At 41.2% G+C, this 26657-nt stretch overlaps 1 protein-coding gene across 2 annotated transcripts; it reads right to left on the bottom strand.

Annotated features, from left to right (window-relative positions):
• On the bottom strand, window positions 1-26657 carry spen (spen family transcriptional repressor). 2 transcript variants are annotated; one of them, XM_042492512.1, is made up of 15 exons: window positions 26388-26657; window positions 23429-23749; window positions 15066-15680; window positions 11987-12144; window positions 11605-11805; window positions 11376-11527; window positions 11130-11255; window positions 10842-10955; window positions 10643-10756; window positions 10290-10390; window positions 2330-10163; window positions 1849-2193; window positions 1545-1739; window positions 648-806; window positions 1-529 (listed from the first exon to the last, which is right to left on the bottom strand). In XM_042492512.1, exons 1-15 carry the CDS (start codon window positions 26468-26470, stop codon window positions 398-400), a joined length of 10650 nt encoding a protein of 3549 aa, XP_042348446.1. In that variant the 5' UTR covers window positions 26471-26657; the 3' UTR covers window positions 1-397. The 2 variants fall into 2 exon arrangements, with proteins under 2 accessions (XP_042348446.1, XP_042348447.1); XM_042492513.1 differs by lacking the exons at window positions 23429-23749; window positions 26388-26657 and adding an exon at window positions 21561-22128.

Below are 26657 nucleotides of genomic sequence, written 5' to 3' on the forward strand. Positions count from 1 at the left end.
AAAAAAAAAAAAAAAAAATCACAATCACTTTTATGAAGGTAAAAAATATCCCATAGGAAGGTCTCAATCCATAGCTTTGTGGGTGCTATGAATTAGAAAAGGCTATGCACAACACCTCCAAAAATGGCATAAATGAAATGAGAAATCAGACATGATCATCAAAAATCCTCGTTCGACCCTTCAGATCCTCTCCATAAAGGTAAAGTTTTTGGAATTCGATGTCATTGAGTGACTTAAGGACTTGGTGAAGTGAAGGAGAAAAGGTGAGTGCATGCTAAATTAGATTTTTTTAAAAAAAAGTCAAACTCAGAAAAATATGAGGCAATTCCAGTTTACAAAACTGGACAAGTCCAAAGGGGCTGGTGTTGGCTTTGTTCAGGGAAAAGAATGGAGGTAATTAAACCGAGGCAATGACAATCATGAGGTGAGGGGAAATGCTGGAGATGCTGTTTAGAAGGTCCGGGGCCAGGCGCGAAAGGTGGCTCTCTGAGAATTCGCATGGAGGGAAAATCTGCACCACGTATGCTGGCTGTGAATCAAAAGATGAAAAAAGCACAAGAGACAGAATAAAGTTTTTATATATCATTGTGAAAAACAGGTACAGCAAAAAAGGTAGAACAGAAAATGACCTTTCAATGACCACAGACCTGATTAGAGCCAGGGTTGGGCACATTGATAATGCCAGCTGCCTGTTTGGCTTGCAGGTAGGTGATGAAGCCACTTTTCAAGGCTTGGGTTTGACCAAGGACATCTTCTTGGTCTCGACCACAGGGTAGAGCCAGGAGCAAACAGTAGTCATTCTCCACCTGTAATGAATGTTAAGTCTTTTATCATTAATGTAAACAAAAAAGCCCATCCCACATAGTGCTCATCGGATTATTGGTTAAAATCCATTAACTTGCAATGGTGTCACCATTGGATAAACCAAAATAAAATGTGTTCATATTAGGGGTGGCCAATATGGCCATAATATATCATATTTCTTGGTATTTTTGTGATAATGATATTATTGCCGATATGACAGAAATACTGAGAATATGTTAGTATTAATTCCAACAACATAACATAACATTGCAACAAAATAAGTGTTGTTTTTTGTTGTATATGTCATCATAAATGTAGTTTCCTTGCAAATATTCACCGAAAACTGAACAAAAATGATCTTTCAGTTCTTTAGTTTTTAAATAACAAAGGCTAAGAGTGAGATTCATATTCTCTATAACATAAAAATATTATGACAAAATAAAAAAGATCAAAAATTACACATCCACACAGTTGCCAAATTAAAAAAAAGAACAACAAAAACAAAAAACACTGTTCTCATTCTATAAATGATTCTATACCACTGACGTTGCTCCTGGCTGGTAGCTATTTTGCTTGAAGCCACACTAGTTGGTGCCATGTAATTGTATGATTATGTCAACAAATCAAATTAAATATTAAAAATTATACTGGTATTGTGGACGATATAATATGGAACATACCTAGTTCATAAAAAACTATAGTATCTGCTTTTCAGCAGTGGTGAAAACCAAAATACTCACAGTCATTCTGCGCGCCACGCTGTCCAACTGGGAAGCCTCAAGCCTCATCCTCTGGACAATACGGAGAAGAGGACCACCCTCTGGGGGCGGCAAGGAGCGCTGGGCCAGTACGGTGTTGCCAGAAACAAAGTGTAACTGGACAGCAGCCTGGTCGTTCTTCAGTGCCAGCAAGCCTTGCCATACAATAGGGTATTTCTGTACAACAAAAACAGAAAACGGTTTCTTAGATATGGTTGTCTCTATGATACTATCTTGAAAACATATTTCATGTAAGATGACATTCCTGCTCAATCTGTCTTCCTACCGTCAAAAGCTGCACCATGTCAACAGAACGATGTCCTGAATGTTCCAGCTTAGCATCAGACCGTGGGTGCAGAGAGCTTGATGGTGGAGCTGCTGGCGGAGGTGTTGACAGGAAGGCTGGAGGGCCTTTCTGAAGAGATAGATCTGACTTGTGAGATAGACTCATAGGGGACGTCATGGGAGACTGGTACGAGGGGGAGACTGTATCCCCTGATATTCGCGAAATGTGTGAGAGGTCCCCAGAGGTAGCATGGCGAAGATGGGAACTCTCAGGCTTGGAATCACTTCCTCCCCCATGTGATTGAGACATTTTACCCCTGTGTCCCAGCTCAGGCTCTGGAGGGACCTGATTAAGAAAATACATAACAAATGAAAAAATAATGCATATTTTGTATGTGTATCTGAATATTATCTATAAAATACAATTATATGACAAAATGCTGAAATATTTGCAAAAAATGATTGCTAAAACAAGCCATCACCTGAGAAGATGTAATGCCTTGGCTAGCCAGGTTGTGTCCTGATGAAGGATGCCCTGGAAACTGGGATGGAAAGCCCCGCATGTCCCGATATACTGGAAAGGAGCCTGCTCCTCCTGGATGCATAAGCTGAACCCCATGTGGGTGAGGAGACACCAGAACAGGAGAAGATGCATGGACACCCCTGATTCTGCTTTCATTGGAGGGTGGATGTATCAGCTTTCCTTCCAGTGGTTTGAGAGATTCTTTTGCAGAAAGGTCAATGCTCTTCCCCACTATAGGACTCTTTGATGACCCAGAGATGTTACTTGAAGACGTACCAGTCTCTGAAGTGCGTGACTGTCTTGTTTCAACAGCAGCCTGCTCTCCTAGTTGTTGGTGCATGAGGATGCGCTGGTGCATGTCTCTGTACTGGTCCATACGTATGCTTGGGTGGAGCCCTCGGTGATCACTGTGAATCATCATCACATCTGATTGGAGCTGGGGCACGGAAGGTCGATTATGGGCTTGGTTAAAGTGTCTGGGGTCTTCTTCATTTGCACTGCTGCCACCACCACTCGATACTGACCCCTGGGGACTTGAATGAGACTGCAGTACCAAATCTCGAATAACATTAGGCTGTGGCGTATTTGAGCGCTGTGAAGGCCCTGGGTGAGAAGAAGACAGGGAGTCACCTCGCCTTCCATAGTTTATCCCAGACATTGGTGGGGTGTTCATCCTGGTTTCGTGAGCCATTGCCTGAGTGACACTGTGGGGCTGAATTATGACAGAGGACTGTTCTGAGTGCGGGTGATGCATACTAGAATGATATGTAGACATTGTTGGCAAGCCATGACCAAGAACAACAGAAGTTCCTCTAGGAGAACTGCTTGGAGGACAGGCTTTGACAAAGTGTGAAGGGGAGTGAACAGCTGTTCGTGGAGACTGGGGTTCTTGCTTTAGGTGTAGAGCTGACCGATCAGTTGGGATGCTAGGGCTGGGGCTCATGCGGGTTCCAGACAGTGATGGGTGGTGTGGACTCATGACTGGGCTTAGGTTAGACTGCTGAACAGCTTTGCCAATGTCCATCTTTTTGGGTAAAGGTTCAGACCCCAGTCCTCTCTTGCTATGCTGCTGCTGTATCACAGCTTGGTTGTACATCAAGACTTGAGGAGAACTAACTGGCTGCTGGTACATCTTTACAACCCCACCCTGGGATGCTGTGTGATAAGGAGCTTCAGATTTGTCACACCCAAGACTCTCTTGCTTTGCACTGGAAATGACAGGTTGAGAGTTATAAGACTGGCCTGTCAAGAGAACTCCTGTGTGCCCATAAGCTGTAGCAGTTGGGGCTACTTTTGGGGTCGGCGACTGGGATGATGTGATGAGTGGATCATGCTTTATCGAAGATTTGGACACAGATTGCTGAAACTCTATATCACCCGCACTGGCTTGAGGAATCTGACTAATCTTGGCTCTCATCCTGTGAGGTCCTTCGGTTTTCTGACCTGAATAACTCAGAACAACAACACCCTCTGATGTAACAACCCTTAAGCCAGGGCTAGAGCCTGTACTGTAGGGAGTGGTTTCAACAACAGAGCGCCCTCTAGTCCCATCTTCCACAATATCCATGCCATGGTAGCGATTATTCTCATTAGAGTTTGATCTAAATTTTTGCTTGGGAATGGACAGGCCAATGCTTCGGTTGCTAAGGGAAATTCGTGGCGTTTCCTCTGTATCATAGGGCATTGGAATTCGACTTATTACTGAGGTAGCAGGAGAAATAACTGTATGCTGGGTCTTCTCTCCACAGTTTTGTTGGGACTCTGTTAATGGGAAGGGTTTGTGGTGTATGGGCTGGGGGGGTAAAGGTGGTCTCTCTTCAGGATGTAACTGTCTTGAACTCACTGTGTCAAACGGATTTTCATTCTCTGACATTCGTGAAGGATCTGACAGTACAGATGTCACCATAGTGGTGGGAATAGAATTGCTGTTTGATGCAGACACATATTTAGGTTCCATGAGGATTTTTCTTAAGGTACTGGAACTAGGGTCGATATCTGAGGCCTTCGTGTCAGGAGGCATTGGGGGATTTGCTGAAGGGGTTCCAAGTGCAGTTGATGCTGGTGGAGAAGGGGTTACCACTGTGACGTGACATGAAGGAGCAACATAGATTCTACTTTCCTCCGTTCTGGGAGGCCAATCTGGCGAAAGTGGCATTTTGGCAGGCCGCAGCAGGGGTACACTGAACTGGGATACAGGTTGTGGGCGGGCAAGTGCAAGGGTAGGGGTAGATGGCTCTACCACCTGGGGGTGCTTTTTACTACTAGAGATGTTGCTTGTGCCTGAATGGAATGCAGATTCTTTGGGTACAGGCTGTTCAACTTCAGGCTGTTCTGCCTCTTTGGGCGTGTCTACAGTTATAGCACTTGTAACATCACGCCTACAAGTGGCGACAGCAGTGACCACAGAAGCTGCTGCAGTTGCTCCAGCTGTAACAGTGACTGCTTTTGAATTGATGGTTTCTGGGTCTTCTGGGATTGACTCTGGTAACTTGACTGGGGAGGGTTGTGAAACCTCTTCAGCGCTATCCCCTTTTTTATTACCAGCACCTTTACGACTTCTTGACTTTTTCGGGGTTTTGGCTCTAGCTCTGCCTGTTTTCTTGGGTGTTTCAAGTGAAGGGGTATCCTCGGCTGCCTTAGGCTCTGCCATCAGCCCCTTTGGGCTTGGTGTCAGAGGACCATCATCCGAGTCTGCAGCAAGAATATTGTTGATGACCATGTGTGTTTCAGGTTCCATAATCTCATTGGAGGAGGGGGATGTCAAGGATTCAGGGGTAGGAATAAGAGCAGTGTAAGGAGGGGGAGCTGTGAAACTATCTGCATCTGCACATGTTTCTTCAGCTGTAATGGAATCAATAGCAGCTGCAAGTTCAGTTTCACTTGCAGGATTAGCTCGCTTCTCCTCAACCTCAACTTCTGGTTCCACTACAACAGGAGGGAGTATGGTAGGTTGCCCTGAAGGTGGCTCCTTATATGGCCGAGGAGGTTGCTCAACTGTAAGTTTGGCAATATTTTCAACTGCCTGCTCTAGTTCCATCTGCCTTGCTAAGAGAGCTGCTGGATCAGCAGGAAGTTCAGGTTCTGATAGGGTGTCTTCTTGTTCTTGTGAGACAACTTCTTTTGATTCTTTTGGAAAGCCACTGATCTTTGCTTCATCATTCTCTAGTACTACTGTCTTGGTTTTTGTAAGAGTGGGAGCTTCAAATGACTCTGGCTCATCATCCTCTGAACGAAGCAAACCTTTTACGTCATCAACGCTTACACGGATCTCAAGATTTTTCAAACTGTGTGATTTATCTTCAGTGACCTGCTTGGTATTTCTTTTCAGCCTTGATGTTTTAAATTTAACACTCTTTTCAGGCTGTTGTCTCCTTTCAGAGGGGCTGGTGTCTACCTTTTCAATATCCCTATCAGCACATTTCTTTCCACCAGAATCTTTCAATTCTTTTTCCTTTCTGTGCACTGGTGAGCTTGCATTTTCTGCCTTTTCGGACAACTTCACAAACAGTTCAGAATCTGCTTTAGGATCAAGTTCTGATTCATCTTGACTTGCCAGATCAGCTTGCTCAGCAAGCACTGTTGTGCTCCCAGACTGTTTGTCTATTCTTCCTCCTTTCTTGTTAACTGGAGCAGATGAAGTCAGTTGTGTTTGTTGCCCTTTTTGGGTGCGGGGTGAACGCCATCCCTCACAAGCTTTCACAACCTCTACAGTAGTGGAGGTTTCTTTTACCTCTGTGTCTTCTTCCACCATTTTATGCTGATCCCCTTTAACTGGTGATACATCTTCCCCTCGTTTGATGCCTCTTTTAGGTGGACGTCCTCGCCTTGTATTGGTAGGTGGAATTGGAATATCTTGCTGTACTGGTTCTTTATCTGCACCACGCTTGCGCATTGAGCGTGATGACTCAACCACTTCTTTGCCAGCTTGGTCGTCTTCATGTAGCGTGGCGTAAACTGATCTTACATTCCTGCGACGTGTTCTGCCATGGATCAAACTTGACTCAAGGTTTTGTTCAGAATCTGATGCATGAATCGGTGACTTGGACGTGGCTTTGGACTCAACTGATGCTTTTGGTACCTCCGCCCGAGGAGATGAGGCCCTTTTGAGTTTCTCTCTGTCAATTCGTTCACTCTTTCGTATTGCAGGTTTCTCCGTGGCAACAATTTGAGGAGGTTGTGAAGTACGTAGTACTGACAGTGGTTTTGCCCTTTTACTCTTGGGCTGTCTACGGTTTGGCATTGGTTTTACTTCAGCCTCTAGCTCTGGCATACATGCCTCACTTTCTGTTTCAGTCTTCTGAGATTCCTCAAAGTGTTTTGTTTCCAGATTTTCTATTTTAGGATCTGTCTTAATGATTTCAGATTTTTCTTCAATATTTGGATAGTCAGAGTAAGTGAATTCTGCAGTCTCTCTCTCAAAACCACTTAGGGAAGCACCAGGAGTTGGAGGTTTATCTTCCACAAGAGGATTATGTTCCACTGCCAAACTATCTCCAAGTTTTGTTTTGGGTTCAATCAACTCTACTTTTGTTTCCATTTCATTTTCAGGCTCTGAAAGGACAGGTGGAGGGGTTATGGTTAGTTTAGGAGCAACAGGTTTGATGTCTTCCACAGGGATATAATGAGATGGAGATGCCTCATGAACTGGTTCTACTTTTTCTTCTTTGACAAATGATGCAGGTTGATCCAGTGATGGAGTTACAAGTTCCTTCTTTTCTGGTGAAGACATCTCTTTCGGGGAAGGAACAAATGGTGAAACTGACAAGGTTAATTGGGGGCTGGTAGATTTGTCATCAACCTTCATCACTGGCTCAGATTCCTTATCAGACAACACAGTGTCACAATTCTGCCTTTCATCTTTTTTAATCTCCACCACCATCGACTCATTTTCAGTATCAAGCGGGGTGTGGTCTCTGTCCTTTTGTTGTTGAAGCTCCAAAAACCGACTATGGAAAAGCACTATAGGCTCTTGAGGCATATCACCGAGTGCAGATTCAGGCTGTGCCTCAGTAGCACCTGGCTTTGCAGAAGGCCTGCCAACTCCAGTTTCTAAATCTTGGTCTTTACGTTCAAGATGCTGCAGACGCCGGGAATCCTGTTCAAAGATTGAGCTATGCAGGAAGCGAGAGGCAAACAGATCCTGTCGCTCTTGATCCTGTGGCTTAAGTTCCTCCTTTTTATCATGCAGCTTTTCAACAGAGTCAGTACGAATCTTTTTCTTTTTCATATACCAAGAAGGAATAGGTCGAGGTGCTAGCTCTACCTTGTCCTTATCTGAACAGCTGTGGGAGGTTGGAAAGCGTGAGGGAAGAAAGGACCAATTGTCTTCCCTGGAGGAATACAGTGTCTTGGCTCTTTCAAGGAGTGCTTTAGTATCAGGAGTTATTGTTTTATCTAATGCAAAAGAATAAAACTTGTTCTTTTCCAATGAACCTGAAAGCTTCAGATCTGTCATCCTCTCATCGCGTTTCCTGAGCATATAACACAAGGAACTATTCGACTTAGGAGATATGTGTTTGTTTTCCCCATCATCATCGGAATCAGACTGGACTTCTCCAGGTTCCAAATCCTGGCCAAGGCGTTTGCGGATGGTTTCACGTTTTGCTATATCGCTTGGGAAAGTCATTTCCATTCTAAGTGAATCAGACTTTATTCGTCTCTCCCAACGTTGCATCAATTCCTCATCACAGCCAAGCAAGGTTGTCTTAAGCTTCGTGAGCTCAGTGTCAGAAGACTGAAAATGTGAGGCTGTGAGGCCCAAACTGTTTTTCAGTGAATCTGTGTGTGAAAATTTCTCCTCTGTTGGAGAAGATTTTCTTTCTTTGTTTATAACTGACAAAGAAATCTGGGCAGTTTCATCTTCTTCATTTGCAGAAAAGTGACCGTGTCCTATTGAGGATGTTATACTCTGATAGATGTCCTCATTTAGCTTTTGAGAACTTGGAAAGTTGCGTTCTCTTTTTGAAGTGACTATTTCAAAGTCAAAATTTTCTAATTTCTTTCGTTTACTGCAAGAGAAGTCATCACTGGCCATATCCTGAATTGGTTTTGAAATATCATGCATGATATAATCCTTTTCAAAGTCATGAGTCTCATTACTCGCTGGGTTTTCAAATCTGACTAATTTATCAGGATTGCCAAGCTTGGGTCGGAGCCATCGAGTCTGTTCAATTTGTTTTGTGCAAATATTCTGATCAATGTGCACAAAGTGTTCATCTCCATCATCAGAGTCTCTGCACTTCCCTCTCCCTTGTTCGTTTTCAGACAATACATGTTTCTGCTGTTCTTTTAATTCATCCAAATCAAGGCTGCCATCATCTAACATCTTTGTGAGACTGGAGCTGTTTTCACATTTTGATACTTCTAAATCCAATTTAAGGTAGGGAGAGTTTATCTGATCTGTAGAATCTTCTTGCAGCTCCCCTAGCTGTGACTGCTGCTGCTCCAGAGAAAAGCCTACAGAGTTGCTTTCACAGTCTCGTCCATCTTTAGGGCTGCTAATTGAGACCATCCGGAAACATTTATCCTTATGATGCTCCTTTTTATGCATCCCTTTCATCAAAAGGTTCTTATCCAAATCTGTCTCCTTAGCACTGTTCCACAGTTTGTGAAGTCCAGGTCTAACTAGATCCTCTTCACTAGTTCTCTTCTGTCGATCAGTTTTCCCAGAGTCTTCAAAACGCCTTTTCCTTGCAGCCAAGCGATCAATATCCACAGAAATACCACTGTCAAATCCCATTTCAGATTTGCCATGTTTTTTGGACTTAATTTTAGCATCCTTATCAATAATCTCCACTAAACTGTGCATATTTTTGTCCCTCTGCACCTTTCCATGCTTAGAGACATCACTTTTCGATGGTTCTGAGCGAAATGGAGGACTTCTCTGGTCAGCTGAAGGAGAGGCCAATCTTGGACTGTCACTCCCACCCCTCGGTATTTGTTTTTCTTGGACAGATTGACTAATCAATTTTCCTTCTTTTTCTTTAACACGTGTTAATTGCACAACACAAGGCAGAAGGTCTAACCTTGCTTTGCTAGAGCCCTCCTTAGAAATTTTACTGTTTTTAATCCGAAGAACGGCCTCAGGGCTAACTTCTCTTTCAAGTTCAGGTTCTGTCTCACATGCTTGAATAGGTGATGCGACTTTGAGCTTCTTAAGCCTCTGTTTCTCACTTTTGTCCTTGTCTCCTCGATCTTTACGTCCAGTCCGCTTCTCCTTTTCAACCAAATTCCCTCTTTCAAGTTCGAAGACTCGATCCTTCTCAAGTTTGTCAGTTTTATTATACCTTTCAGTGCGTGCCTTTTCAAGTTTTTCAAATCTGGGTGGGGAGATCGAACTGCAGCTACCACTTCTTTCAGAAGATCGGCAACAAATACGGCGATCTGAGTCACTTGGTATCCTCTCAGAGAGTGAAGGAGATGCAGTAGGGCTGGCAGGACGACGAGAGGCAATGTGAGATGGGCTTTGACTACGCTCAATGGTCCTCCTCCCATGATCACGTCCACGATCAGTTTCAAAGCGCTCTCTTTCTCTTTCACGTTCCCTTTGCAAATAGCTGTATTTGCGAATGTCCTGCTCATAAGGGTCAGCTCTGTATTCTCTATATTCCCGGGGGTCTTCAAAGTATTGAGGATCGTAGTAATCTCCCTGATATGGGTCCCATTCAGTGTAGAACTCTCGACTTCTGGCAGGGTATTTGCGACGAGGGTCTTCAGTATATGTTCCTGGTGTTCGTACATTTTCATAATATTGTCTTTCTGCTTGAAACTCATATTGAGTTCGCCGATCATCCCTGCCAAGAAATAATCCCCCAAAAAAGACAGTTTTAATTTCATCATGCTTTGGCATCAATGATGTTAGATTTAACATTAGACAGTAGTGAAGCAAAATAATTTTTCCTTAAGGAAACTACACAAACCTTCTTTCAGAGAGAATGTCATAAAAGTCTCGAATATCCTGGCCAGATGCCTGCATTGAACGATAGAAAGACATCTGGCTTTCCTGATTGGCAAAGTCCACCTGAAGAAAAAGAAAAGGATAAGTTGCATTTACTTTACAGCATGTTAGGCATTGGGAACACTATAGACTTCCCATACTTCCAAGTGCATTAAGAGGGGAAAGGAGTCTGAAGAGGTCAAAACTCCAGCAACAACAACTCCAACAATAAAGCTGTTCTATATACTACAAGTGTTGCTGGTGTTTTGACCTATTTAGGCATTGAGGACACAAAACACACTGCAAAATTTCATAACAAAGCTTTATTTTGGTTACCTTGATTTTACTGCCCCCTATCTTCCAACCCTTTGTGTCTTTAACAGCAGCTTGTGCATATTCAATGTTGTTGTACAGGATGAGGGCCATTCCTTTCATTCTGTCGAATACAACCTGCGGAAGAAAGAGGAAAATAGAGTCCCAAGGTGCCAGAAAGTAAACAATGGGCAACTGTGAGGGGGGAAATAAACAGATTTACCTTGACAACATGTCCATAGCGGCAGAAATGACGAGTAAGAAACTGCTCAGTTGTATTTGAGGCCAATCCATCCAACCAAACACACGTCGTAGGCATACTCTTTCCAAAGCCCAGCTGGAGAAGGAATAATAAAATGAGTCAGAATCCAATTGTTGTATACAACATCAGTAAACAAACAGTTTAAAACAAATCATCCTCCTAAATAATACTAGTATAGGTGTGAAAGACAAGAACATGGTAGTAATTTAAGCACAAGATTTAAAATCAAATTGCTGAAATAATTCTCACCTTCAGTCTATTGTTTCCAAGGTACTCGCCATCCATCTTCTTTATGGCCTTGCAGACACTTGCAATGTCGCAGTATTGTAGAAAGGCATACTGTGGGGCTCCATTCACCTTTTTAATGTCAATATCCTTTGCAGAATAATGAAAACAGAAATATGCTGTCAGTAAGCATGGTCAGTTCAAACTGTGCAGTATGGCAACCATTGCATATACAGCCTGATTCCAAACCACTTCACAGAATTAACCTACCACTATTTCTCCAAAGCGTTGAAAGATGTTAAGCAGGTCATGGTAAGTGGTGGTCTTCTCCAGGTTTCCAATGAATAACGTCCGTGTGGCCTTAGGATGAAACTCATCTATCCTCTCATCCAAGGGCCGAAACTCATTCTCACTTTCTGTCTCTAAAAACCGCAACAAGTGCTTATTGGAACCATGTTTATTTTGTTGTACTGCAATATAGCTTAAGATGAGAACTTACCAGGGCCATTCCAGGCTGTAACTTCAATTTGCATGCCGAAAAAAAGCTTCCCCTTTGATGCACTAAGTGCTTTCTCTTGGTCCTCTTGCTGGCGGAAAAAGACAAGCCCATAGCGCTCTTCTGAAGCGCCATGGATTTGTACAGATGTGACCTTTCCATGTTTCTTAAACTCATGGAACAAACCATCCTTCAGGCTGGTATCTATAGTAAACAAATCAAACATATTATTAAATATTTATACTAAAAAAACTTACTTGATATTAAGTAATAAACTAATCAGTAATGATTTTTAATAATAATGTGTCAACATTTAAAGGATACACAGAAATACAATGCAGTTCTATTTCTGCATAAAAAAAAAAGCTACCACCGTATGACTGACCTGTAGAGCGCACAGGAAGATTTTGGACCTTGATGCCAAAGCTTTTACGTGGTTCATCCTTGTCAAGGGAGGATAAAGGAAGTGCTGAAGGTGCAGGAACGGCGGCAGACTGCACTGAACGTGCCGGGGAGTCATCACTTGAACTACTGCTAGAATCACTGTAGCAAAAGAGGAACACAGTCTTAGATGCTGTTGAAGTCATTACTGATGTAAGATCAAAAGGTGGTTACCTTCTCTTACTGTAGCTGGTAGTTGCCTTTGCCTACGCAAGTAATTTTTAAGAACCTAATTAAAGATATTTTTAGTTTTATGAAATAAATTACTATTGCATAATATGTCTACTGTACACACATTTATCATTTTGCTAAATGCTCTGAAAAATCATTCATAGATTGGATGATGTGCTAAAGGTATTTTTAGAATAGCAGAATAGCAGTTCAAATCTGATTTTTGAAAACATTGACTAAATTAGGGTGACAAAATGTGTTTGCTCTGTCCAATCTGCAGGGGCAAGGAAGGAGGATGAGACTGCATATTGTATTGAGAAGGCAATATTATGAGCACATTTCAGATTTGTTATATTATTATACTGCTGCATTTGTGCAAAAGCTCATGCAATGTACCGACAATGTCTCTTTGCACTGTTTAAAAACCACACCGAAGGTGGATAACACCCTCTTTCTCCCCAGTTTATAAAGCGCATCTGGTATAAAAAGATGAATTTGCACATCAGCAGCAAATTCATGGCTGCCTCGTGCACCTTCTTTCTCAAACCATTCCCATGCCTGTCTCAGCTTTCTAGGCCCTCTGCTGTTTGTTTCCTTCTCACTTTCTCCTCCTGTGCTCAGACACTCCCGGAAGTGCTGCTCACGGAGCCTGGCCTGTGGGAGTGGGCAGGCAGCCAGCACTGGCCAGAAATTTCCAGTTCCAACTGGATCTCACGGAGGGGGGGAGCCATTGCACATACACAGAGGTAGGCAGTGAGAAAAATATACCAGCCGTCTCCTGAAATTCCCCCGTAGCACTACCTCATCAGACCACATGTGTCGCTGCATGTCGTTCAGCGCTGTGGACTCTGCTGTGTCCAAAGGTGATGCAGTTCTCCAAAACATAAACAACTGGTTTAGAGGTGTGACGTGAATTTATGTGGTGGTGTAAATCCCAGGGACAGACATGCTTGTATTTTTAAAAAATGCAGACCTTCCCTCAATTTGATTATCCCAACATATTGTTATTAATGCATTCCTTGTACAATTACTCAAAGCAATGCATTTGCAAAAAGCTGGATGCAATTATCAAAACAACTCAGTGCACAAAACAGCTAAATAAAAATGTCAAATTTAAAACAGAGCACAACAAAACGGACAGCCATTGTTTGTGATGATGGCCATGTGAACCTTAATCCAAAGTATGAATTGTGGTAATTGACCAATATAGATGAAATGTTGACAACCAAAAAAAAAAATAAGCATTTCAGTACAGCAGTTACATGCAGCAAAGGCCATTTTCCAGACTTTGACTTCTACCAGCAATCAACTCCTCAGCCAAGAACATTGTAAATACAGATTTGTCATTTGAAAAATCCTCCAACGATCATACAAAAATGGGCAAAGTAGAAATTTGCACACATTACACTGTTTCAAAACCCACAACATGAATCACAACTTGTGTTATGCTATTGAATTAGAAATGATAGTGCTGCATGAAGCCATACACTGTACAGTAAAGACAGACAAAATGACAGCTCCCCAAAAGTAAAACCAGACATTGCGATCTCCCCTGGTGGCTGGCTGCAGTATAGATCATAAACCCCACTTCCTACTTGTTAGCAGATGGGATATGGGCCAAACAAAAAATTCAAAGTACACATCAATTAAATTTTTTCCAAAGACGTTTTTTTTGTCATTTTAGGTAGTTCTTATCACACTGATGTATGTTTAAGTGTTCATTTCTCTCAGAAGTCTGGCGTAATTAATTATTTGATGCTATAAAGAGATAGTTTGATGTCATAATTGACAGCTTTGTGTGCCAAATGGTGTGCTCGCAATCGGGGTCAATCAAAAATAACATTTCCTGTCATGATGTCTTTAAAATAATATTCTAACATGTATATACTTGTCTTACCTGCTGGGTGGAGCATGGAGGTATATTCAAATGTTTAAAAAAGCCTGTTGCTGCAGCACTATCAATGTTTTGTTTGGCCATATTGTTGAGTATGTCGGTCCTTTAAAAAAAACGATCCGTATTCACTGAAGAAACAGATATAATGAAACAGTATTGGGAGATTTGATTTCGTGAAACGGTTAATGTCATAAACCACAGCTTCTGCATTGAGGGATGTTGAGCAACAACGTCCCCACCAACCAGTGATGGAAATTTAATTCTCAGGCAAGTCTTTGCTTGCTGGAACAGCTGGTGTTACTGTTGCAGAATTCAATACACCTCTAAATATATGTTGGGGAAATTGCATTAGGTTTAGAAAGATGGATTTGTATACAGATGATAACTGAAACAGATTGTGAAAACTCAGTTTGGGCCCATGTTTGAGAGAAGCTGAGAAATGTATTCAGCCACATTTAGATGTGTCAATTATATGTTCCATTGTAGGCTTTGCTGAGTGATACTAACTGCATACTTGTGACATTGTTTACATTATTATACCGCTTTGACAAATCTTAAGGTGTCCACACGAACATTTTGGTAGATCTTAAGAAAACTGTGAACTGTTAAAGTAAAATCATCTCAGAAACTTCATTTAAATAATATACCGTGCAACTCTGAATATATTGGTATAAAAGCAAAGACACTGAAATACCACCAGGGAATGTCAGACTAAATCCTGATTTAACTTCATCAAAAAATAATTACAAATTATGCTACCACTGTGACTTGACAGATAGATGGCATTATTAAACTACTGAATATGTCCCATGAACTAAAACAAGCCGGGTACCATTTGAAGCAGCAGATTTCTTTCTTAAAATACTCTGTGCTCTGCCTCATACCTGTTCAAGTCTTGGATGCACAGCGGTAAACAACATCCATGCACAAGCGTAGAAATCTTGACAGCTTCACTCACCTGCCACTCGTGCTGCTGCTGGTACTGCTGACTGAGTCTGAACTGGAGGAGCGGCTGCGAGAGCCTGACCCACTGTGGGAGCGTGGAGGACGGGTAGCCTGACTGGCCAGTCTCTGAGGAGAAGGGTTTCGAGAATGTGTTGAGTGTGGAGACCGGCTTCGACTGTGGCGATACGACCGCTCCCCGCGCCGCCCCCTGTCCTCCCTGTAAAGGTCCCTGTGAACCACACTGGCCAAAGTGAAGGGTTCCCTGGCACGAGACTCATAACGAGGCTCTGGCGTCTCAAAGCGACACGGGCTCCTGCTGTGGGAGCGGTAGAAGCCGACCCCGCTGGATGTAGATCCCCCACTTCCTCCCGTCGTGGCCACTGCTGATCCGCCTGTCCCTGTGTTGCCAGCAACAGCACTAACGATAGTTCCACTGACACCTGATGACACCGTTGTACCACTTCCACTGGAGGTCCCAGACCCGCTCACAGCCGTGCTTAGAGTCCTCTCTCTTGCTTCACGATAATAGTCTGTTTCATAGTGCCGCTGGCGTTCAAAACTGCTACCAGGACGCTCGTGATGTCCATAGGCACTGTGATCGTACGCCCGATCCCGACTTTCAGCCGTCCTAACAAGCAGAAACAGAGAGCAACATCACATTACAGTTACATTCAAGACATTTAAGAAAGCTGTTAGCATCAGACATTGGGCAAACAAAACTATCAGGTGTCTCTGGTGGCTTTTTCTTAATTAGACACATGGGAAAACAGGGAACTAAAGTGTTTTGAGAGGGACGTTTTTAGGCATCTAAAGAGAGGATTCTTTTCCAGCCTTGAGACTGAACTTCAATGAGATTTAAATAATGAACTGGGCAAGTGAGCATTACTAAACTGTTTATGACTTGGACATGAAATGTGTCAAATCCTTCTGCCATCATACCAACACAGCAAAGATACTGTTAGATAACTGTCTTTCATGCATCAGCTTGAAGGTGTTAAGACAAGCTTTAAGCTCTATTTTGTAAAACGGCTTTTCATTGAATGCAGATGTGTTATCAATCAATACTTTCTTAGTATCAAAGAGATACATTACAAGTATACCCTGCTGTAAAATGCAACACACTATATTGAAAATACTATCACCATAGAACAACCAGAGGAGATTTTTAGCAAAGGGCATGCATTCAGTTATTAACAGAACAGAAATCTGCAGCCTATTTCAAAGTATATTTGCTGGATATAACAGACTTGCACAAAGATTTCTTGTAATAAAAAGGATTTACATGACAGATTCATGCCTTTACAGACTGTCAAGTCATTCTGGTCTTGTAACTATAACAAAAGCCACTTTCTGAGGCGTTTCATCATTTATCTGAAAGGCTTTGTTGAGGGTTTTTGGAGGTGACTTGTGACAAGTCTTTTGTTTATAACGTTACACAATTTGACACCACTTGTTCTCCCGAAAAAAGGCCTTCAAAAGCATCTTTTATGAAGACGCACATTAGAAACGGTGCTAATAAGGACATTCTGTTCAGACCCGAACATCCTCGTTCTGAATAAAGCAATCAGAATTTAATTTGGTAATACGACTGCTGTGTCATTACAGCGGTCATATTACCCAACTCGCCCTAATGAGCGGGACAGGACAGCAATTACCACTGTTTGAATTCAGATCAAATTATAATCAGCAAATTAGCCATGATGTTCCAACACAGGGCGGAATATGGTTCAATATAGCAACACTTACAAACCCTCATTATACTGGTTCTTTAAATCAAAGGCTATGTTTTATTCTTTGTACAGTTCAAACAAAAGAATGGGAAAATATTGAGACTCAAATACGGTGCCGAACTTTAATAACAGACTAACCTTGACTGTTGAAATGGTAAAAAAAAAAAAAAATTGCAGTACTAATGTGAAAATATAGTGTATATTATAATTTAGCACTTTAAACCTATGTATGTACAAAAGCGATTTGAAAAAGTTACTTTAAATCCGAGAAATACTAATTCCAGATGTAATATCTTTGATATGAATAAAATTAATAAATTGCTCATAGAAATATGCCTATTAAATTACATAAATACAAGGGCGTAGGTTTTGTTTAAACATTTGGGGTACAAATGGGATTTGGGGTCCTCCCTGGGAGATGCTGAGTGCTAAAAACTTAATTTCCTACATTCTGGCGAATTTTACTGCATCACTTCTTGCCTTTCCTGCATCAGTTTACAATGTGAATTTCTTTAATTTCTTCAAAATAAAAGTCCTCTGCCACTTTCATGTTTATATAAAGAGATGGACAAACGCACATGTTCTAAATCTATGCCTATGTATAAATCACGGCTTTCTATGAGGAAAACTTAAAGTAATTTAGTGTTTATACTAAATTACTGTTTTGTAAAACCAACCTTGTGTACAGCGTGTTGTTGGACTAGTGTTTTAATGTCCACATAATCTAACTGTAACTTCCTTGGTTTGAGTCGGGAGCGACCTTTAAAGACCCTCACTACGTCCTTCTCCCATCCACAATATTTCCTGCCAGTGTCCACTTTCAAATAAGAATAAAATTATCATATAATTAGAACTCAATTGTGAGAAAACAAGTAATCCAACCACCTCCCTAGATGGGATTTACAGATTGTCCTTACTGGTAATTGATGGAGGCATTCAAATCCTTTGGATGTTTGATTGATTTGGAGCTTCAGAGGCGTTTTGATTACATCTGTGTAAAGATGTGTCTATGCAAATTTTGGTTGCTTGCTGAGTTGCATGCTGCTAAACTGTCTACGTCAACAAAGAATGGTAAGTGCAAATCAAAGACATTTACAACGTGGAGAAACTTCTGAAACTGCTCATCTGATTAAAGAGATGTTAGGAGCTTTTTGTTAACATTGTCTTGATAACAGAGAAAATTATGGCACAATGCTCTTTGTTTTGAATCTCAAGCAAACATTTGTAAAAAGTTATTTGGAATTAAAAACATCTGCACTTTATTTGGCAACATTTGTTCAGCTGCATTTCATAAGCTTGCTTTTATTATGTTTTTGGATTTATAATTTTTTAACTTTTTTGGAACAATGTTGAATTACTAGTAATTGTTTTGGTAATGATGTAGGACACTGAATACCAGCTGATAGGGACATGGGTCGCACTAAAGATCAGCTAAAAGCATTTAGGTGTTTTTTTTTAAGTCCAGTGTTTCCCCTAGCTTTACTGGTTTGGGGGTGGGGGGACCTATTCTATATTAAAAGTGACCTTAGGTAACTTTTGTTGAGATTATTTATAAAATAAAATTGATTTTACTTTTTTGAGGGGGGTGGGGTGGGGGCAATATAAAGATAGGGGACACATTGCAGTCTATAATATGTGAATTTCCACAGCCAAAAATGTACTGAAATATGCTGCCTGCATTTCAGTCTTAGCCTTAGAATTCAAGTAACTTGAGTTCACAAGGTGCTAACCGGAGGCTGCTGCCATTTCTCTGAAGAAATATGGCACAAGCGTCTTCCTCTGCATCACTGATGGCCTGTAATGTCCTTAAAGGCATTTTGGTAAATGATCCATAAGATGAGTTTCTTAAAACGCCCAACCTGACCTTTACGACTGACAGCAAATGTGTTACTCATATTCACACGCCCTGCTTGAGAGGACTTTGATAGACTGCAGTCATCCCCAGAGCTTAACCCTTTGTACCAAGTACTAAACCCTTTACCCATTTCCATTTTTTTTTAAAAAAATGTTATCCCTTTCAAATATATAGGATTACGTTTGTTTTAACAGCGCAAAAAATGAGGTCTACACCAAATGAAATTCCTGACTGCATTTAAGAGTTTGCAGAATTAGTCACTGGGCAATTATTTGATGGTAGCTTATGTGGATATTCTTTGATCCGGCCAATCTGGAAATATCCATCTATGTAAAACATTTTAAATAAATGTGACCTAAAGACTGTAACACCTTCCATTCATCAACTAAGAAATGGAAGTCTTTCATTCAGGCTTTCCAACAAAGGCTTCTGCCACGGGGCACAGAACAAAAGGCTGCATGGGATGCACACAGTCTCCTGGATGTTGAGGATAAATTGGTTTAGGGAGACTTGCACCATGTCTGTATTTCGCTACACTATACATAAAGTACAGCGGGTCAGGGGCAAATTCTGTTTCAGCTTATTTGATTTAATCATCTGTGTGCTGGATTCATGAATAACATCTATGGTATAACGATGTCTGCTGTGAAATTGATGGATTACCTTGACCCCTAGATGCTCTCGAAAATGCTAATTTGGTGGCGCAGGCTCACTGCTCAATAGATAGCCTTCAATTTCACTTCAATTTCACTTTACACAAAACAGGTTCTACATTATTCATGGAGCTTAAAAATAATTCAGTTAGACTTTTTTTGGCAGAATTTCCATCAGTGTTTGATTATTAGTCTGCTCTGGTGCATGCTAAGCACATCAACTGTTTTGGGATTACGTGAAGAGCATAATTAGAAGGATGCATTCCAGCAGCATGCTAAAAAGGCGTCTAATGTGGAAGCTCGGCCATGTGGGAGCAATACGTGCATATCAATTTAATTCTAAATTTCCAAAACTGTTTATAAATAGTTTATGTTAAATATCCTTCTGCCATGCAAACCGACAGTTAAACCATGCAGCTGTGCAGCACCCTGTCATCCTTTGCAGGCTAAAGCACAAACCTCAGAGCTGGGGTTTGCTTCTATCACTTTATGTCATTTTATATCATGATACTGATATATACATACATTTTCTGGAAATTCAAGTCTTGATAAATAAAATGATCCAGTGAATTAAGGCAATCCATCAAACTGAAGCAACAATCCTTTAAAGCCAGTGCTGCTATGAATCAGTCCTGCTTATTGATTTGCAGCATTGCCTGCAACAGTCCAATAGGATCAGAAATTAAAAGGCATAGACACCTCAGTATAAAGGGCGGAGAAAAACCTCTGGCCATTGGAAAATTTCTACCATCCCACAGCCATTATAAACTGGCTAACCTTTCACGGAGATGATAAAATCCAGTGATGGACACTGGATGGATGACATATTTATATCTACATATTTCCTGTCACTGAATATGGTCAACTCTTTAATAAGGGTGAAATGCTATAAAAAATACTTTCAAATGTGTTATATTTCTAATCAGTATTAAAATCCAATTTTAAATCTGCACCCTGTGATGGTTTAACAGTGTTCATATTCTATTCTTTTGCAATAAAAAGGAAGCTGGGGACATTTTTAAACTGCAGCTGCAAGGCAGGGATAAAATATAATAGGACTGGACCTAATGATTATTTTTATTATTGATGAAGATGCTGATTTTTTTTTTAATTAATTGATCAATCATTTAGTCTATAAAATGCTTTTGTAGATGTCTTTCCCCAGTGCCTAAGGGGACATTTGTTTTGTCCGAACACCAGTCCAAACCACAACCCTTCAAAATGAGTACTTTAAATCATAAATGTTTTAAAAAGGCAGAAAATCCAGCAAATGTTTGGTATTTTGATTTAGATTATTTTATACAAAAATTTCCAAATACTTTTATGTCAATTATTAATCAGCTGGTTAAAAACTGATTAAAAACTCCTTTATTAACATCGACAAAGCCTGAATTAGAAGCAATCAATAATTTATTTTGCTTTTGTCTCACTGATTTTTCAGAAACATTAGGAAATATAAACAAAGATACATTTCTTTTTCTTATCTTTGATTTTTTTTAACTCTATTGTTTTTTTTTATAATCTGTCAGTTAATGGTGCCCTAAATGTCGTGACACTTGGAATTAAGATATGCCCCAACTGTTTTAATTTTTAAGCCTTAACTTTAAACTGTTCTCTTATCCCTTAGCTTTTTATGAATCATTTCTATGGCACTTATTTTTATTTTAATGATTTGTTTTTTTAAACTTGTCTTTACTTTTTATTGAACTTGTCCATGCTTTTATTTATATTATTCAATTCCTCTCTGGTTTTTTTTATATCATTTGTAATGTTTCTTATCTTTTTCCTTTAAAGCACTTTGAAAAACTCTGTACATGATTAGGTGCTACATTAACAAACTTGCCTTGTCCTTAATTTTGACTCTTATTAATTCATTACTAATGTAGTTAGCCACCTCCACTTTTCACTGTACATATTGTCAATATGAGTACGATACAAATGTCTTTGAACCTTCTGAAGTTTTATCCAACGGCCCAGTCTTTTTGTAATATTATGACAGTGTTGTAAATTTTTAATTTGATCACTAGTCATATTTGAATACGGATCTATTCATAATGAGGAGGACGGGGGGGACAGGAGCTGAAGGTGGGGTCAGGTGAGAGGAAGAGAAAGGAAAACAATACAAGGTAAGGTCTGCTTATAGACACACAGGCAGTAATAGCAGTCTATGGACCAGCTACTTCGGTTAGTGGGGAAAATGGAGAGAGACAGGGGTTCAAACTAGGGGGTTAGAGAGGACAGCTAAAATACACAGGGCAGGACATACCAACCTTTTGAGAGAGTGGTAACTTGACCTATTATTCCAAATACAATCTAGGGAGATAGAACTTTGTGAGCAGAAAAAAACGGGCAAAAATGTTGAGTGGAGAGTGAAAAAAAACGAAGCAACATTGTTCACGTTAGAAAATGTAATCCTCATCTTCGGAGCGGAGAACCTTGGGTACTAAGATGAGTGTCCGTATTGAATTAAAATGATGAAATGATGAAAACACACTTGGCCTTGTACGGATCCTGGTTAGGGATGTTTTGTATGCTGGAAAATGTCTATTTGAGTTCATATATCCATCCAAACAGGAAAAAAAAAATTAGTGTTGCACTTGAGTCTGGTAAAATAAATACATCATATCCAGGAGTGCGTCTTCAGTATCGTGCACTGTCAATTCCCCAACAGCAATGATGGAAGTGATGGAAAAAAATTAAGTCTTGCATCTTCAATTTGTGAAGTCCTGCTCACTCCATGTCGGTAACACTGTGCACATCAGCGGAGAATTCAAATTCCTTTGGCAGAGGGAGGGAAAGCTGACCAGATTAAGAATAAAGAACATGTCTCTTAAGGGTAATCCAGATTCTTGTTCAGAGCAGCGCTGTATTCACTCCTGGGATGGAGAACATTCAGAACAGTCTTGAAGCACATGGACGTTAAAGTCTGCTGTCCATCTCCTTTACAAGCGGAAGAGCTTGCCTGCAGTCCAAACCAAAGATCAGTCAATGGGAAATTTAGTTCATGGGTGCAACTTTGTTCTCCGATTCTGTACGTGATTGTATCCAAGGTTAAGTTATAGTTCCACATTCAGGAAAGGAGCAGGTAATCCACAGACGTGAAGGTAGGCTATCTCCAACAATCTGCAACTTTCCAGTCTCAATTTCCAGCATTCTTCTTTGAATTGTACGATCCAAACATAGTCCGTGTTGGTCCTCAATAAATCTGCGAGTCTCAAACGTTGAAAAGTCAAAAATTATCTCCACAAAAATAAGGTAGGAAAAAAAAAAAGTCATTTGCTCACTTGTTTCTGTTGTCTCTACTGAGATGGATCACCAGTAGAGGTCTCCCAGCACTCAAATTGTAAATGCCCTGATTTTAGATATAATCCCAAATAAAACAACAAAAAAATAAAAGAACCAAGAAAGCAACCCATACCTTTAGCATGATAGCATATCCTTAAGGTGTCTGGCCAGTGTTAATCCAACAGAGAGGAGTAAGTATCCTGTGTAGGTTATCCACACGACTCCAGCCAGCGAGAGTGAACACCTTCGTGAGGCGTGCGCAATAAACCAAATTAGACTAATCCAAACAATGGCGTCTTATACATATAATGTGTGCTCTTGGTCGTTTTGTTACACGAGGAAAAAAGGGTGACATTAATCCACCGAGCAGGACGCGTAACTCCAGATTAGGGGAATCCCAGGGATGGCCGCTGGACCACTCTCTCTTTTTCTCTCTCTCTCTCTCCCTCTCTCTCTCTCCAGCAATCTCCAATAATCCTGGGAAATTTTTACGATATCCAATCTTTGCCCCGTATTTTCCGCTTATGACATATCCACCTCACAGAGATGTTTAAACTCACAAAAAAAATAATCCCCAACAGATTTAACTATTGGCTATTTCCTCAAGTACTAGATACACCTGTGTGCAAACATGCTCTCGCTTATGGAATATCTCTGCGTCTACCTGCAAGCATGAATCCAGAATCCCTATAAGATTCAATTCTTGAGCATGACCTCTTTTCCTCCTCTTCCCCACCCCTGACCACCACCACCACCCCCCCAAATGAATAGATGGTGGGAAGATGCTTGGAGGTAAGGTGTACACCAGAAACCATGGTTCGCCCCTGCCTTCAGAGAAACTTTGTCCACTTACCCGTCTAGTCTGCGTTCATAGCGTCCATCTCTGCTGTGGAGCGACGTGGGGGGGCCATACACGGTCCCCCCTGCCGCCCTTGTGAACCCTGATACATCCCGGCCACGAGAGCCTAAGGACAGACTATCGTCCAGCCCCCTCGCGGCACTAGGAATTGTGCCTGGTTCATTGTAATCAGTGCGCAGGTCTCTGTCCCCCATCTTGTTGATAGCATTGTGAGCCTTCTGAGCACTTTTAATGTCCACAAAATCCACAAAGGCAGCGACTCCACCTTCTGAACCCCGCTTGGGCAGGACCTTGACACTCTCCACACGTCCATATCTAAAGAAAAAAAAAGAAGGAAAAAAAACAAGGTTGTATCAGTGTTTGTGAATTCCCAAAAACAGTGCTTGGTTTACAATTTTTAGGGAAAATAATGCAGTTTCTCAAATGATGACACCTCATTTTTTTCCAGATTTCAAACTGCTCAACTAAATTTTGTGTGTGTGCATGTGTCTGTGTGTGTTGTGAGGGGGGGTGGGAGGCAAGGTGGCTTTGCTACTCTTTTATTTTCTCTTTGCTCTGTGGTACTTTCTTGCAAGGCAACAGTAACCCAGCAACTGGACTTGAAACCTTGGCACTTGCATGTTAATAAATGCATATATTTTCTAAACATTAGGATGTTGCCGGGGGAGGGGGGGGCTTATAAGATTAGAGCTACTGGAAAGCGCATAGATAAGGTTTGGGCAGCATAAAAAGAGACGTGACATTTCCTGATTCGCTGTGTGTGGGCTCAAAAAAAATTCTAAATGCATTATGCATGCTTTATGGCTTTTTTTGTTTCACTCTTTGCAAAGCATAGAGTGATGCAATTTTGTAAAAACATAATACCCCTTAACTTTTTTTTTTAAGTTTTACAAATTAATGTATATATATATATATATATATATATATATATATATATATATATATATATATATATATAAAAAGGTAAGCATCCTTTTGTTTCCTTAATAAGTGTGCAAATGACAAAATATCTAGTTGAGTGATGCTGAATTAATTGATGGGAAGCCTATTTCACAAAATGTGCGAGCCCAGTCTGCTATCATGTTTCTGCGTTGAGTTCCTCCCCCCCAACATGAATCTTTCGGGAGTGTGTTTTCGCTGTCCGACAGAGACAGTAGGGTGCCCATAAATTTATTGGCATGCCAGTTCCCAACATTGAACTGCCTCCGACGCCATTTTAGAAAAGCTGTTCACACTGCTTACTCATTCTGCCGTCCCCCATCTTCAATGACTTCTATCACACATCGGGCTGTCATGCACCTGCATACTCTGACTACCTCTGGGTTAACGCTGGAGCTGAGGCAGCATGCGAAAAAAAAACTCGCTTTCCCCACTCTGCTATTGCAATAACATGCTGCCAGTCACCATCCCCCTCCAAAACATAACGTTACGCACATCATATCACGGGCTTATGTAAATAAACGGCATATAGGTAGCCTATTATTGTGCTGTTGTGCACGGCTGCATGAATCACACACGAGTAGTTCACTCGCTGCATCCGCCTACCGTAAATAACAAGAGCAAAAGGATGCAAAGCAGAATTAGTATAATCACTTTACGGATTTCACTTATGTTGGGGCAGTCCGTTATTTTTTTTTTATTATTATTATTTTTGTTATACAGACGCGTGATTTATGTTGACAATTTGGCAGCTTTCGTCCGACAAGGCGACGCCTTCACAGTGAAGAAGGTTGCTCATATAGGTAGACTGTGATGTTTTTCAGCAGTCTGGTCCCCTGTACATATGGACGGAGAGGCGGGCTGCTATTTCCTTGACAGCCGAGAAGAGAGAGGCGAGAGCGCGCAGACAACCGTGATAGCCACACACACACACACACACACACACACACACACACACACAAAAATCATATTTACATTTTTTTTTTCCTTCGTCCGAGCAAGACAACAAAGAGCCATAAATGGTGCATGGGGGTTTTGATCTGCTCCGATAGCTCCAATAGCACAAGTGGAGCTCAAATCAGAATATCGTAATTAACAAAGTCTATCGATATGTTGTCTGATTTTCCTGAAATCAGATCGCGCTGCAGGCTTTGCAAGTCAGCAGCTGGCTGAAGCAACGCGGTAATAATGGAGCAAAGATTTGTTTTGTGTGCGTGTGTGTTGGCACAAAGTAAACACAAGTACTATAATGTTGCACATCAGTTAGCACACGTTTGCAACAATGTTGCAGCGTGGACGTCACCTTTTTCTCTTACTTGTGTTGCATTTAAGGGGAAAAAAAACTGCAACACCTTCAGTGAACCCTGATAGATAGTTATTAAGCCTACTTTGTGCACAGGTTTGGTTGGAAGCAGCGACTGACAAACTCACACAGAGAGTCAAGTGAAACACCGGGTCTCTGATTTGCTCAGGCACCATGAAACACACAGACTTCATAGTGTCTGCCAAAGATGCAGACTGTGAAGTGCATGGCTTGTACAATGCTAGCGGCTCGCCAGGTAGAGCCGAAGTTTGTTTACACTGACATATGCTGTTAGCTAGGAAAATGTGTTTTTATTCAGCTAAACAGGTGGAAAGGTAGCTTCTCAAACGGTTTACCTGGTGTGGATGAACAACCCACGCAGCATGAAAGGACTAATAAAGTTATCACCTAGCCTACAAGTTAGTAAGCGTGTCAAAATGGCAAAACCATATGTCTGCTCGCAGGGTGGTGGACGCGTGCTAGCCGTTTTCTGTTTCATCTCAGCTGAAATGCAGCACAATGTTGTTGCATTGCTGACAGCACAGTTGCCAAATGGGACTTTGCTACAGGGGGGAACCTCCTGCTTCATCCCGACTTCACTAAAATGTGACACAACAACAGAGAGAGAGAGAGAGAGAGAGAGAGAGAGAGAGATGCTGGCCGTGCACTCGTCGTTTACATTACAAAACGCACATTAATGTCTCTACTCACCGCTTGAAGTGCTCAATGATTTTCTCTTCTCGTACATTTTCGGGTAAATTTCCCACCCATAAATGTCTGGTTTCCCGGACCATACTGTGTGCTCCTGCTCCCCTATCATACAGATGAGTTTGCTATGTCAGTTTCTTCCCGTGCAAAATAGAAAAGGTTTGCAAAATAAACGCCGGACGAGAAAAAAAATCCTCGGCGCAAATCATTGACTGGTCGTTGTGACCCAATGTAAACCATTAGGTTGGATCCCCGCACGCTGTTTGATACTCT

The sequence above is a fragment of the Plectropomus leopardus genome, chromosome 8 (assembly GCF_008729295.1).
Source record: "Plectropomus leopardus isolate mb chromosome 8, YSFRI_Pleo_2.0, whole genome shotgun sequence".
Taxonomy (NCBI): domain Eukaryota; kingdom Metazoa; phylum Chordata; class Actinopteri; order Perciformes; family Serranidae; genus Plectropomus; species Plectropomus leopardus.

Excerpts from the sequence above, each read along its gene's own strand:
- spen (XM_042492512.1), bottom strand. The coding sequence starts at position 26,470 with ATGGTCCGGGAAACCAGACATTTATGGGTGGGAAATTTACCCGAAAAT. Across the intron at positions 23,750-26,387 it reads ATCATTGAGCACTTCAAGCG|ATATGGACGTGTGGAGAGTG; the intron begins GTGAGTAGAGAC and ends TTTTTTCTTTAG. Across the intron at positions 11,528-11,604 it reads TACAGCCTGGAATGGCCCTG|AGACAGAAAGTGAGAATGAG; the intron begins GTAAGTTCTCAT and ends TGCGGTTTTTAG.